The sequence below is a fragment of the Lynx canadensis genome, chromosome B3, assembly GCF_007474595.2.
Source record: "Lynx canadensis isolate LIC74 chromosome B3, mLynCan4.pri.v2, whole genome shotgun sequence".
NCBI lineage: Eukaryota > Metazoa > Chordata > Mammalia > Carnivora > Felidae > Lynx > Lynx canadensis.
In genome coordinates this window covers 88,043,876-88,058,659 of record NC_044308.2, presented here as the reverse complement: position 1 = coordinate 88,058,659, position 14,784 = coordinate 88,043,876, and the positions used below count along the sequence as shown (strand labels likewise).

Below are 14,784 nucleotides of genomic sequence, written 5' to 3'. Positions count from 1 at the left end.
GTTCTTGAGGATATCAATAGGTAACAAATGAAGAAGGAAAAGATTAAGAAATATATTTCATTTGGAATTCTATTCATAACTTCCTTTGGACTCTACTAGTTAATTCTGAAACATGACCTATAGACTTTTTTAGTTTTTATTTTAATTCCAGTGAGTTAACATCCACTGTTATACTTATAGACTTTCTGATGATTTTGGACATCAGTGATTCATAACAGCCAAGCTGCACTAACTAAATATGTACACCAAAGGTACTATGTCCATTGTTTTCTACTTTATTTTAGTATGCTTTTTACAACACTTCCAACTCTAACCAGTAATAAGACACTCCTATTATTTACCTTAATTTGTTGCAGCTTAGCTAAATGACAAATTTTTAGTATTTCCCTTCTTACTACTGGCCAAATCATACCTGGCTCAGGAGAGCTGACTATACATATCTCTTCCAAACTCCACATTCAGTAACATCATGCTGGTACCTTGAAACTGGGAATATTTACACAATCGAACCCAGCAAATGCTACAAATAAGGACTCTGGCTTTTCAGAGAGCCAGCTGTTAAACATTTACCAGAACATCACTGCTTAAAGCTTTGGTCTAGGGGGCCCTGAGTGGCTTAGTCAGTTTAGCATCCAGCTCAACTCTTGACTTGGGCTAGGTCAGGATCTCACGATTTGTGGGTTCAAGACTCACGTCTCTGCGCTGACAATGCAGAGCCTGCTTGGGATTCAATCTCTCCCTTCTCTCTGCCCCTCCCCTGCTCGCACATCCTCTCTCTCTCAAAAATAAACATTAAAAAAAAAGACAAAAAAACTTTGGCCTAATTCTAGTCAGCTCTTGACACACTGGGAATGAAGTAAAGGCAAGTACTACCATAATTTACATAATTTATTGCCAGCTACTCCTAAATTTATGAAAACAAATCCTATTTTTCCTTTCTAGAGAAAACTGGGTCAAAAAAAGGGATGGTTACCTTAATACATTTCTCAAGAATGAAGAATAAAGAGCTTGTATATGGCCTTAGATTCTAGTAAACTGGTAAACTGAATATGCCTCACTCAAAACAAGTTAGCAAGAGAGCTCAAATTTTTAAATATTTTATTAAAAATTTATAAAATTAAATATTTATAAAATATTTAATTAATAGTTTAAAATATTTTATACTAATGTCCTATTTCTTTTTTTTTTTTTTATTTTTTTTTTTCAACGTTTATTTATTTTTGGGACAGAGAGAGACAGAGCATGAACGGGCGAGGGGCAGAGAGAGAGGGGGACACAGAATCGGAAACAGGCTCCAGGCTCTGAGCCATCAGCCCAGAGCCCGAAGCGGGGCTCGAACTCACGGACCGCGAGATCGTGACCTGGCTGAAGTCGGACGCTTAACCGACTGCGCCACCCAGGCGCCCCCTAATGTCCTATTTCTTATAGTTAATGTTTTATTTAAGTTTTAACATCTAGAAATGCTCTTACACATTTAACATAGTTTTGAGAAGATACACTGTTCTTGAAATTTGTTATTCAGTAAGAATCTTTCTCCCAGCTTTTTTTTTTAAATGTTTATTTATTTATTTTAAAGAGAGAGAGAGAGAGCATGCATATGCAAGCAGAGGAAGGGCAGACAGAAGGAGAGAATCCCAAGCAAGCTCCATACTGACATAGCAGAGCTCGATGCAGGGCTCAGACTCACGAACCATCAAGTCATGGCCTGAGCCAAAATCAAGAGTCGACCACTTAACTGACTGAGGCACCCAGGTGCCCCACCCCCATCTTTTATAATTATATGTATTATTTGTTTTTACCTCCAAACTTTGCGCTTCTGTTGACTCCTTCTCAAAGCTGGCATCCTTCAAAGATGATTCTAAGCCTTCATACTGAAAGAAAGCAACACTGTAAGGAAAAGCTCTATAAATTTTATTCCATATTTATCTGAATAGGCATCTAAGAAGCAGACAAAATCCACTTCCACGTGTATGTTAAATTTACTTCAATTTACTTAGCTTTAAGTTCTTCAAATATGACCACTATAATAGAGACTGGGCAGCTAACACACTGGCTTGAACAACAAATGACAGAACTTCACCCTTAAAACTAAGAGAACGGTCCCAAGTCCCTATTCACTGAGGAAAAACTAACTCAAACTGGCCATCAAAATTTTCACTTGTAGTTCAAATCATAAAGCAAATAAAGTAGGCAATATTAAATCTTTAAAGGTGCAAAATAAGGAAAATGAAACATACAATGAGATAAGATTTGGCAAAATGCACTTATTTCAATGCTTTAAAAAAAAGGTGATTAAATAGAAGATTAGGCTATTTGGACCAACCTTCCACACTAAGAACAAAAGATGGTCGAAAACAAAACACAACAAAACAAAAACAACAGGACATGTCTGAAGGCCTTGGAGAGCAAACCAAATAGTGAGAATTTATGATAGAACAGGGTATCCTCAGAGAACCAAGTCCAACATTTGACTATCTTTCTCCCTGCCCAAAAGCAGAGGATGATAGGACAAGAAACCCAGCAGAGATTTTAGTAGAAGTGGGGACCTGAGAGGGAAAAACTTGGGAGTTCAAGACCTAATGAATAGGATGAGCCACAAAGCTCAGGTTTTATGATGGGGCTCTGTGGTAGGCTGAAAAAAGACCTCTCCAAATTCTGTCCTAATCCCCAAAATTTCCAGATGCGATTAAGTTAAGGATCTTCAGATGGGGCAAAAATACAGCATTATCTTGGTGGACCCAACATAATCCCAAGAGTCCTTAGAAGAGGGCGGTAAGAGGATCAAAGTTAGGAGAAGAGACAATGGGAAGATGGAAACAGAGACTGGAGCAATATAGCTAAGAGCCAAGGAATATGGACAGCCTCTAGAAGGTGAAAGAGGCAAGGAAAAGATTCTCTCCTGGTGCCTCCAAAAGGAAAGAGATCTGCTGACACCTTCATTTTAGTTTTATATAAGACTGGTTTTAGATGTATGACCTCCAATGCTATAAGAAAATAAGCCTGTGTTACTTTATGTTACTAAGTTTGTGATAATTTGGTACAGCAGCAATGCAAAACTAATACCAACCCACACTGGCTATCTTATAAGAAAGTCTAAACCGGAAACAGACCAATCCCTTGAAATGAGGCCAAATTTCCAAACATTTTAATCTGTAATTAAAGTAATCTACGATTTGTAATGTTTTAGCCTAGCTGCCTATGAGAAGCAACAGCAAATCCTCACTACAGAAACATCACCCACAACTTCAAATTTTTCTCTACAAATAACCTGGCACTGACCAACACAAGATTTGACTAAGAACCAAGAGAAAAAATGAGCAAGAGAAACAGACTCTTGAGGGATGCAAATAATAAGAGTTTTCAGTCAGACATTAAAATAAGTAAGTTTGGGACACCTGGGTGGCTCAGTGGGTTAAGCCTCTGAATTTGGCTCAGGTCATGATTTCACATTTGTGGGTTTGAGCCCTGCATCTAACAGCTCAGAGCCTGAAGCCTGCTTTGGATTCTGTGTCTCCCTCTCTCTCTCTGCCCCTCCCCTGCTTGTGTTCTATCTCTCTCTCTCAAAAAATAAAATAAAAAAATGTTTAAAAAAATTTTTTTTAATTTAAAAAAAATGTAAAATCTTAAAAAAGAAAAAAATTCCAGCTAATCCATTTGCAGAAATTGCAAGCTGATCCCAAAATTCACAGAAAATGTAAAGGACTCGGTGAGAATAGTCAAAATTATCTTGAAAAAAAAAATGAACAAAGTTAGAAGACTTACACTTCCCAACTTCAAACCTTTCGACAAAACTACACTAATCAAGACAGTGTGGACTTGGTATAAAGATAGACATAACAGATCAATGAAATTGACTGAAGAGTCGAAACTTCACAACTTTAGTCAATTGATTTTCAACAAGTTACCAAGATAATTCAGTGCAGAAAGAACAGTCCTTTCAACAAATAATGCTAGGAAAAACTGGATATCCACATGCCAAAGAATGAAGCTGGACCCCTACCTAATATAATTTACAAAAATTAATTCCAAACAAATAAAAACCTAAACAGAAGAACTAATCCCATAAAACTTTTAGAAGGAAATATAGGTGCAAATCTTTGTGAGTTGTTTTAGGCAATGGTTTCTTAGATATGACACCAAAAAAAGTATAACCAACAAAAAAAAAAGTAGATAAACTGAGCATTATCAAAATTAAAAACATTTGGGGCCACTGGGTGGTTCAGTCAGTTAAGCATCCAACTCTTGGTTTTGGCTCAGGTCCTGATCTCCTGGGTTCAGGGCTCAGGTCCCACATTAGGGTCCATGGTGACAATGCAGTTTGCTTGGGATCCTCTCTCTCCCTCTCCCTCTCCCTCTACCCCTGCCCCGCTTGTGCTCATGCATGAGCACATTCTCTCAAAACAATAAATAAAACTTTAAAATAAAAAAAAATTGAAAACATTTATGTTTCAGGAGCACCTGGGTGGCTCAGCTGGTTAAGCTTCCGACTTCAGCTCAAGTCATGATCTCACAGTTCGTGAGTTCGAGCCCCATGTCAGGCTCTATTGACAGCTTAGAGCCTGGAGCCTGCTTCAGATTTTGTGTGTCCCTCTCTCTCTGCCCCTCCCCACTCACACACACACACACTCTCTCTCTCTCTCTCTCTCTCTCTCTCTCTCTCAAAAATAAATTAAATAAAATTAATTTATTAAAATAAACATTTAAAAAAATTTTTAATAAAAAAAATTTATGCTTCAAAGATACCACCAAGAGAGTGAAGAGACAACCCACAGAAATGAGAGAAAATACTTGCAAATCACATAATCTAATGAGAATTTCACATCTGTAATATACAAAGTTACAACTTGATAGTAAGATGAAAGACCGATTTAAAAATAGGCAAAGGAACTGCAGAGACATTTCTCAAGAAAAGATAAACAGTCAATGAGCACATGAAAAGATAAGTGCTCCTCATAATTAGCCATCAGAGAAATGCAAATTAAAATCACAGTGAGATAACAGCTTCATACTCACTAGGATGGCTAAAATCAAAAAGACAGATAGTAACAAGTGTTTGGAAAGATGTGGAGAAACTAGAACACTCACAAACTTGTGGTAGGAATGTAAACTGGTATAGCCACTATAGAAAACAATCTGGCAGTTCCTAAAAAGTTAAACACATATCCATCAATTGCACTCATAGGAATATACACCAAAGAATTGAAAACACATATTCACATAAAACTTGTACACAAATGTCCATAGCACCATCACTTGTAGCAGCCAAAAACAGAATAACCCAACTGACAAACACATATATAAATTGTGGCAAAGAAGAGTATTTGGCAAAAAAAAAAGTACTGATTCATACTACAACATGGATGAACCTTGAAAACATAATGTAAGTGAAAAAAGCCAGTCACAAAGGACTATATATTATATGATTCTATTTATGTGAAACGTCCAGAATAGGTGAATCTAATGTTTATTTATTTTTTTTTTTTTTGAGAGAGACAAACAGAGAGAGAGAGAGAGAATGAGTGGAGGAGGGGCAGAGAGAGGGAGATACAGAATCCAAAGCAGGCTCCAGGCTCTGAGCTGTCAGCAAAGAGCCCGATGTGGGACTCGAAGTCACAAACTGTGAGATCATGACCTGAGCTCAAGAAGGACATTTAAACAGACTGAGCCACCCAAGTGCCCCAGAACCGGCAAATCTATACACAACATGGATGAAACTTGAAAACATTTTACTAAGTGAAAAAAAAAACAGACACAAAGAACCACATGTTGTATGATTCCATTTATGTGAAATGGAACACAGAGCAAACAAAGTTATAGAAAAAAAAAAGGTAGATAAGTTGTCTAGGGCTTGGGAGTAGGGGAAACTGGGTGAAGGGTGATAACTAAGGGCTACAGGGCCTCTTTGGGGGTAATAAAAATGTACAAAAATTATGGCAATGGATGAACAGCTGTAAATATACTAAAAGCCAGTCATTTGTATACTTTAAATGGCTGAACTGCATAGTGGGTAAATTATATTACAACAAAGCTGTTAAGAAAAAGCTATACTATCGGGGTGCCTGAGTAGCTCAGTTGGTTGAGTGTCCAACTCTTGATTTCAGCTCAGGTCATGATCCCAGGGTGTAAGACCAAGCCCTGCCTCGGGCTCCATGCTTAGTTCTCAGCATAGAGGCTGCTTAGGATTTTCTCTGTCTCCCTCTGTCCTTCTCACCCACTTGCGTGTTCTCTCTCTCTAAAATGTTTTTAAAAATTTTTTTAATTTTTAAAAACAAAGAAAAAGCTATACTATTTAGATGACTTTCAAAAATCACCAGATACCAGGGAATAAATCTAATAAAACATGATGAGGACCTCAACACAAAAATTTAAACAATAACAGAGAGGTTTTAAAAGATGTTAATAAAGGGATATACTATATAGTCCATGGATAAGAACTCAACATTGTAAAAATGTCAGTCCTCTCCAAATTGATCTATATATTCAATGTAATCCCAACTGAATTCCTAGCAGCCTATGTGTGTAAACTGATGAACTGATTTAAAATCTATATAGAACAGCAAAGTACCAAGATCACCAAGACAATCTTTAAAAACAAACATGGAGGTTTACACTGTCAGCTATCAAGAATCGTTACAAAAAGATAGATTAAAAAGCATGATATTGGCACAAGAATTTAAAAAACTGACCAACAGAACAGAAGATATTACAGAAATACTCAAATATATACAGCACTTGATTTAAGATGACACCACGGAACAAAGGAAAAGATGGTCTTTTCCATAAACAGTACTGGTTAATTCAACATCCATCTGAAAAACACTGAATCTTGACTTCCAAATCACACCATTACAAATTCAATTACAGGTGAATTAAAGATTAATTAAATTTGGGTTAAACTGTTTTCCCCAAAATTTATATGTTGAAGCCTCAGTACCTCATAATGTGACCGTATTTGGAGACAGGCCCTTTAAAGAGGTGATTAAGTTAAAATAAAGGCTTAAGGATGGGCCCTAATCTAATCACATGATGTCCTATAAAAAGAAGAAATTTGGACACAAAGAGAGATACCAGAAACAAGCACCTGGACAGAGGAAAGACCAGGGGAGGTCCAGGCAAGCAGGCAGCCACATGCAAGCTAAGGAGAGGAGCCTCGTAAGAAATCAAACCTGTCAACCCTTTGATCTTAGACTTCTAGCCTCCAGAACTGTGAAAAAATTAATTTCTGTTGGGTAAGCCACCTGGTCTGTGATATTTTGTTATGGTGGCTCTACCAAATTTATACAAAGACTAAATGAGAAAAGTAAAACAAAGCTTCTGAAAGTAGCACAGAAGAATATCTTCATAACCTTAAGTAGACAAAAATTCTTAAATAAGAAACAAAAAGCAGGCATCATAAAGACAAGATTAACAAATGAGACTAGGTTAAAATTAAGAACTTCTGCTTACCATTGAAATAAAAAGGCAAACCACACAGTGAAGGAAAATATTTGCAATACATACGCCTAACAAAGGACTTGTGTTCAAATATAGAAAATATTCTACGTATCAAAAAAGAAAAAGAGATAACCATACCTTTTCAAATAAGAAAAATAAAAACAAAACAAAAAACCCTTAAACAGGCAACTTCACAAAAAAGATATCCAAACAACCAATAAACATATGAAAAAGGTGCTTAACCTCATTAGTCAGGGAAATGAAAATGAAACCACAATAAAACATCACTATGCTCTTACCACAGTGGTTACAATTAGTAAGACTGGTAATATGAAGAGCAACTGAACTCTCACACTTTGCAAACAAGCACTAATAAACTTACACAGAAGTTTCTGCACTGCAAAGTGTAAAGTCTTCCAGCTCTAACACGTATGTAACATTTTCAAAAATGTCTTACCTCTTTCTGAACAAGGCTAAATTTTTCAAGTAGTTTACATTTTTCATCAAGCAGTGTAGAAAGTTCTATAGCCAGCTTGTTCTCTCTTCCTGAAAAAAAAAAAATTGTATTATATGTAAATTGTTTTAAGGTTCAAAATTATGAACAATAATGATGAGATCTATAATAGAAAAAAGAGCTTACCCACATAAAGCCGGCTTCTAACCTGAAAAAAAAAATTCAACAAAATTATATTAAAACAAATACATATTTAAGTAAATCTGACTTATTTAACTTCTATTACCAACTTAAAAATAACTGGTTTCTGGGGCGCCTAAGTGATTCAGTTGGTTAAGTGACTGACTTCGGTTCAGGTCATGATCTTGTGGTTCGTGAGTTCGAGCCCCACATCAGGCTCTGTGCTGACAGCTGGAGCCTGGAGCCAGCTTCAGATTCTGTGTCTCCCTCTCTCTCTGTCCCTCCCCCTCTTGCAGTCTCTTTTGCACGCGCGTCCTCGCACTTTCTCTCTCAAAAATAAACATTTTTTTAAAAGTTAACATAAATAACTGGTTTCTTACTGCCTTAGTATGAATATACATTAACTGAGAGTGTTCTTTTTCCAATGGAAAAAATGCTACATATTAAAGTCTCTCTATTGAAGATTCACATTGTATATAAGCATACTGAAGGTTCTGAAATAACTCAACCTTAAAGATAGCAGTTTCATTTCATTTAGTCCATTGTTCTTCAAATATATTTTACCCTAAAACAGGTTCCTTCCTATTTCAGGAAGCCCTTATTAACATCATGTTTTCCAAAATAACAGTTTGAGAAATGTTTACCACAGGACCATGGATCTGAATAGACTTCAAAAAATGAAGGAAAAACTCCATTTGTAAAGGGATCAGGCTTAGGGAACTTAAATGGGGACTTAAATCATCTACAAAGATATATAGGTATAAAATTAAAAAACAAAAGTTTTAAGGTCAAGGTACAGTGGAATCAGTATTGATGAGGACTAAATCAGTGCACTAAATCACATTAAGGAACGATCTCAAAAGGTAACAGGAAGCTGAAAAAAATTAAAAAACAAAAGTTAAGACACATGGAAGACAGAAGTAGAAGGGACAAAATCCAAAAAATAGTCTCAAAAAGAGAAAATGAAATGTAAAATGCAGAAGATAACTCCTAAAATTAAAAAAAGATAAAACAGGGGCAGCTGGGTGGCTCAGTCAGTTCAGCATCCATCTCTTGATTTCAGCTCAGGTCATCACCCGAGGGTGATGGGGACTGTGCTCCATATCAGGCTCCACGCTGAAGAGTGGAGCCTGCATAAGATTCTCTCCCTCTCTCAGCATGTCTGTGTGGCTCAGTCGGTTGAGCAACCCACTCATGATTTCAGCTCAGGTCATGAACCCAGGGTTGTGGGACAGAGCCATGCATCAGGCTCCATGCTGAGTGTGAGGATTCTCTCTCCCTCTGCCCCTCTCTCCTCCTTGCACTCTCTCTAAAATAATTTTTTTATTACAAAAAAAAAAAAAAAATTCTCTCTGTCTCTCTCTCCTCTCCCCCACTTGTGCTTTCTCTCCCTCTAAAACAATAAGTAAATTAATATAAATAAATAAACAAGCAAACAAGCTCTCATATTAAAAGATTCCAGAGAATTCTAAAAATATTTTAAAATATTCAAACTTAGACACATTATATTGAAATAACAATGTCAACTTAAAAGATCCTAAAAGCTTTCACAGAGAAAGATCATTTATAGATCATTTATAAATAAGAATCACACTGCCATTAGACCTTTTAATAAGTAACATGAAACGTAAAAAGACAAGGAAGTAAGGCTTTTGAAGTATTAAAAGGACAGAACTTTGAACCTAGAATGTTTATATCAAACAAATTACCATTCCAAGTGAGGACTTAATTCAAATATCTTGAAGCACTCAAAATAAAGTTGCAGAAGGTTTGCCACGCAAAGATCTACACTAAAAACAATTTTGAAAGAAGCATTCAAATATGGGAAGAAGTAAATCCAGGAGACCCTCAAGAGATACATCAAGTAAGGGCCAAGTATCTTGGCAATAATTTTTGTGGTTTGTAAGGGATAGGGACAGAGTAGAGGAGAAAGTTAAAAACAAAGAAAAGAAGAAATATATCTGAGTAGTAAAGTGAAAGAAACCAATGGATGTGAGAGTATGTTAAGGTTCTTGTCTTCACTGTAAAAAGATTTACTTACCAATGTAAAAGAATTTAAACATAAAAAGTGGAATAAACAAAAAAAATAAAAAATAAAAAATAAAAATAAATAAAAAAAAAAGTGGAATAAACAAAGCTGAAAGAATTTAGTCCAAATACATCAATAATCATAACATATGTAGACAGACTAAACAGTGAAAAAACAAGAGATTGCCAGAATAGACATAAAAGAAATTTACAGAGGTACCTGGTTGGCTCAAACAGTTAAGCATCAGACTCTTTATTTTGGCTCAGATCATCAGGCTCATGATTTTTTTTTTAATTGTTAATTTATTCTTTTAATTTACATCCAAGTTAGTTAGGATCTAGTGCAACAATGATTTCAGGAGTAGATTCCTTAATGCCCCTTACCCATTTAGCCCATCCCCCCTCCCACAACCCCTCCAGAAACCCTGTTTGTTCTCCATATTTAAGAGTCTCTTATGTTTTTGTCTCCTTCCCTGTTTTTATATTATTTTTGCTTCCTCTCCCTTATGTTCAGCTGTTTTGTATCTTAAAGTCCTCATATGAGTGAAGTCATATGATATTTGTCTTTCTCTGACTAATTTCGCTTAGCATAATACCCTCTGGTTCCATCCACATAGTTGCAAATGGCAAGATTTCATTCCTTTTGATTGCCATTGTACACATCTTCTTTATCCATTCATCCATTGATGGACATTTGAGTTATTTCCATACTTTGGCTATTGTTGATAGTGCTGCTTATAAACATTGGGGTGCATGTGTCCCTTCGAAACAGCATACCTGTATCCCTTGGATAGATACCTACTAGTACAATTGCTGGGTCATAGGGTAGTTCTATTTTTAATTTTTTGAGGAACCTCCATACTGTTTTCCGGAGTAGCTGTATCAGCTTGCATTCCCACCAGCAGTGCAAAAGAGATCCTCTTTCTCCGCATCCTCGCCAACATCTGTGGTTGCCTGAGTTGTTCATGTTAGCCATTCTGGCAGGTGTGAGGTGGTATCTCATTGTGGTTTTGATTTGTATTTCCCTGATGATGAGTGACACTGAGCATCATTTCATTTATCTGTTGGCCATGTGGATGTCTTCTTTGGAGAAGTGTCTATTCATGTCTTTAGCCCATTTCTTCACTGGATTATTTGTTTTTTGGGTGTTGAGTTTGATAAGTTCTTTATAGATTTTGGAGACTAACCCTTTATCTGATATGTTATTTGCAAATATCTTCTCCCATTCTCCCAGTTGCCTTTTAGTTTTGCTGAATATTTCCTTCACTGTGCAGAAGCTTTTAATTTTGATGAGGTCCTAATAGTTCATTTTTGCTTTTGTTTCCCTTGCCTCCGGAGACATGTTGAGTACGAAGTTGCTGCAGCCAAGGTCAAAGAGGTTCTTGCCTGCTTTCACCTCAAGGATTTTAATGGCTTCCTGTCTTACATTTAGGTCTTTCATCCATTTTGAATTTATTTTTGGGTATGGTGTAAGAAAGTGGTCCAGGTTCATTCTTCTGCATGCCCTGTCCAGTTTTCCCAGCACCACTTGCTGAAGAGGCTGTCTTCATTCCATTGGATATTCTTTCCTGCTTTGCCAAAGAATAGTTGGCCATACATTTGTGGGTCCATTTCTGGGTTCTTTATTCTGTTCCATTGATTTGAGCGTCTGTTTTTGTGCCAGTAGCGAACTGTCTTGATGATTACAGCTTTGTAATACAGCTTGAAGTCCGGGCTTGTGATGCCTCCTGCTTTGGTTTTCTGTTTCAAGATTGCTTTGGCTATTTGGGGTCTTTTATGGTTCCATACAAATTTTAGGATTGTTTGTTCTACCTCTGTGAAGAATGCTGGTGTTATTTTGATAGGGATTGCATTGAATATATAGATTGCTTTGGGTAGTATTGACATTTTAATAATATTTGTTCTTCCTATCCAGGAACATGGAATATTTTTCCATTTTTTTTGTGTCTTCTTCAATTTCTTTCATAAGCTTTCTATAGTTTTCAGTGTGTAGATTTTTCACCTCTTTGGTTAGATTTATTCCTAAATAGTTTATAGTTTTTGGTGCAATTGCAAATGGGATCGATTCCTTGATTTCTCTCTCTATTGCTTCATTGTTGGTGTATAGGAATGCAACCGATTTCTGTGCATTGATTTTATATCCTGTCACTTTGCTGAAAGGCTCATGACTTTATGACTCATGAGTTCCAGTCCGGCATCAGGTTCTACACTGAAATGTGGAGCCTGCTTAGAATTCTCTCTCTGCCCCTCCCCCGCGTGCTCACGCATGCACGCTCTCTCTCTCTCTCTCTCTCTCTCCCCAGTCCCTCCCCCGTCTCTCCCTCTCTCTCTCAAAATAAATAAACTTAAAAAAAAAAAATTTACACAGGATGCACATTAAGTAGAAGGCCATAGAAAGGCTAAAATGTACAAGGACAGAAAAAGACCTATCAAATATCACCCAAAAAAGTTGCTATGGCTATAAAAATGAGAGATAAAAGAAACCTTAAGACAAAAGAATCACTAACATTAAAGAGAGTTACCAGATACTGACAAAAGGTTCAATCCACCAATAAGAGATATAGCAATTCTAAACATGTATCCATCTTATAAAATATGCTCAAAATATGTTAAGCAACAACTGCAGAACTACAAAAAAATTATAAATCTATCAAGAGAGTGAAATTCAGTCAAATTCTCTTCATTCTTGATAAAAGAAAGCAAAGAAGAAAAGAACAAGAATATAATACATGAACAACACAAATTAGTCTTCCCCTAATTGATGAGATACAGAATGATATACATGTATCTGCTCTCAACAGTAATCGGTGGAAAATAATTAAAAAAAAAAAGATCTACACAGTCCATGCATTTGAACTCTTAATACGTGGCGTGGCAGATGAGCAGGAAAATGGTTGTATCTTGGAGTTAAAATTAGACCGAATCTTTACCCCATTCCAGGCAAAAAATTACATTCAAGATCAAGGACATGTTAAATGCAAAATTTTCAAAGAATTTCTGTTCTCTGATGAGCAGACAAAAACATGGTAAGGAAGATGAAACAATGTTTCATACTGCGACACTGGCAACAAGGATAGCTTAAAAGGTACAAACTCACAACTAGTAGCAAATAAGCCCAGAGATCTAATGCACAGTATAGTAACTATAAACAACACTGTATTATAATCATCAAATCTGCTAAAAGACTAGAACTTAATTATTCCAACCACTAGAAAAAAATTAACACATAATGTAACAGAGGTGCTAATTATCACTAAAATGGAAATTATAATATATAAATGTATCAACATTTATAACATTAATTAACATGTGTACACCTTAGATTGAGAAAATGTTACATGTCAAGTATACTTAGACAAAAACAAAGAAATTATGAAAAATATTTTAAAAAGGAAAAAAAAAACAGGTGTGCTCAGTTGGTTAGGCATCCAACTCTTGATTTTGGATCAGGTCATGACAGCACAGAGCCTGCTTGGGATTCTCTCTTCCTCTGTCTCTGTACCCCCAAAATAAATAAATAAACATTTAAAACAGAAAAAAGAAAAAGGAAATAGAAAATGGACAAAAGACTTGAGGAGGCAGTGTACAAACTAAACAAATGGCCTTTTAACACATGAAAAGATGCTCAACCACAGTGGTAATCCAAGAAATACAAATTACAACCACAATAAGAAAATAAATGCATACCTTCAAACATGGCTCAAATTTAAAAGTCAGTCAGTATCAAGTGTTAGTAAGTATGTGAAAACAACTAGAACACTCATTAATTTCTGGTAAAAGTGTCAACTAGTATGAAGACAACTTTGAAAAATAAATTTGGTGCATCTACTAAAACTGAGTACATCTACATATACTATGATGCAGCTATCTCTCTCCTAGTTATATAAACAAGAGAGATGTATACATATGTTTCCCAAACAGCCCATAAAAATGTACATAGCAACACTTTCCATACTAGCCCCAAACTGGAAACAACCCAAATATTCATCAACAACAGAATGTTAAATAAAATGTGGCATATTCATAATCAATCAATCAAACTAAAGACACCATCAAGAATATCTAAACTACTCATAGAAAAATGGCAAAAGACCTAAATAATTATTTCCAAAAAGAACAAATACAAATGGCCAATGAATTTATTAAGAGATTTCAATCTACTTGGTGATCAAGAAATTAAAATCAAGACTATGATAAGACTCCATTTTATACCCACTCAAAATGGCAATAATAAAGAATGTCAACAATAACAAATGTTGGAGAAGAAAGAGAACAAGTGGATCTCTAGGAGCTCCTATATATTGCTTGTGTGAGTGTAAACTGGTATAGACAATTCGGAAAAGAATTTGTCATTATCTTTTCAAAGTAAAACCTCCACATACCCTATAACCCAGTAATCTCACATTAAGTTTACTCCCAAGAAAAACTTACAAATATACTACAGGAGACATGTATAAGAATATACACAGCAGCACTATTTGTAACAGAAAAAAACATGGAAATAACCCAGATGTCCAAAACCATAAAATCTACATATAAACTGTAGCATATGCTTACAATGTAATATTCTAAAGCACTCAATACGGAAAAAACCATAGCCCTATCCAAATATGTGGATAAATCTTAGCAACAGAGGATGAACTAAAAAAGTTACAAGATATGTCTTATGGCATTATACCAAATAAGAT

The 14,784-nt window shown here is 35.8% G+C and overlaps 1 protein-coding gene across 14 annotated transcripts in view; it reads right to left on the bottom strand.

Annotated features, from left to right (window-relative positions):
- MIA2 (MIA SH3 domain ER export factor 2) overlaps positions 1-14,784 on the bottom strand; it is a 109,182-nt gene that overhangs the window by 57,868 nt on the left and 36,530 nt on the right. For all 14 annotated transcript variants that reach the window (XM_030318998.1, XM_030319001.1, XM_030318999.1 and 11 more), the window contains 3 exons: positions 8,075-8,096; positions 7,892-7,980; positions 1,800-1,871 (listed from right to left, as the gene is read on the bottom strand). In XM_030318998.1, coding sequence (XP_030174858.1) covers positions 1,800-1,871; positions 7,892-7,980; positions 8,075-8,096 — 183 coding nt within the window. The remainder of the gene's footprint in view (positions 1-1,799; positions 1,872-7,891; positions 7,981-8,074; positions 8,097-14,784) is intronic.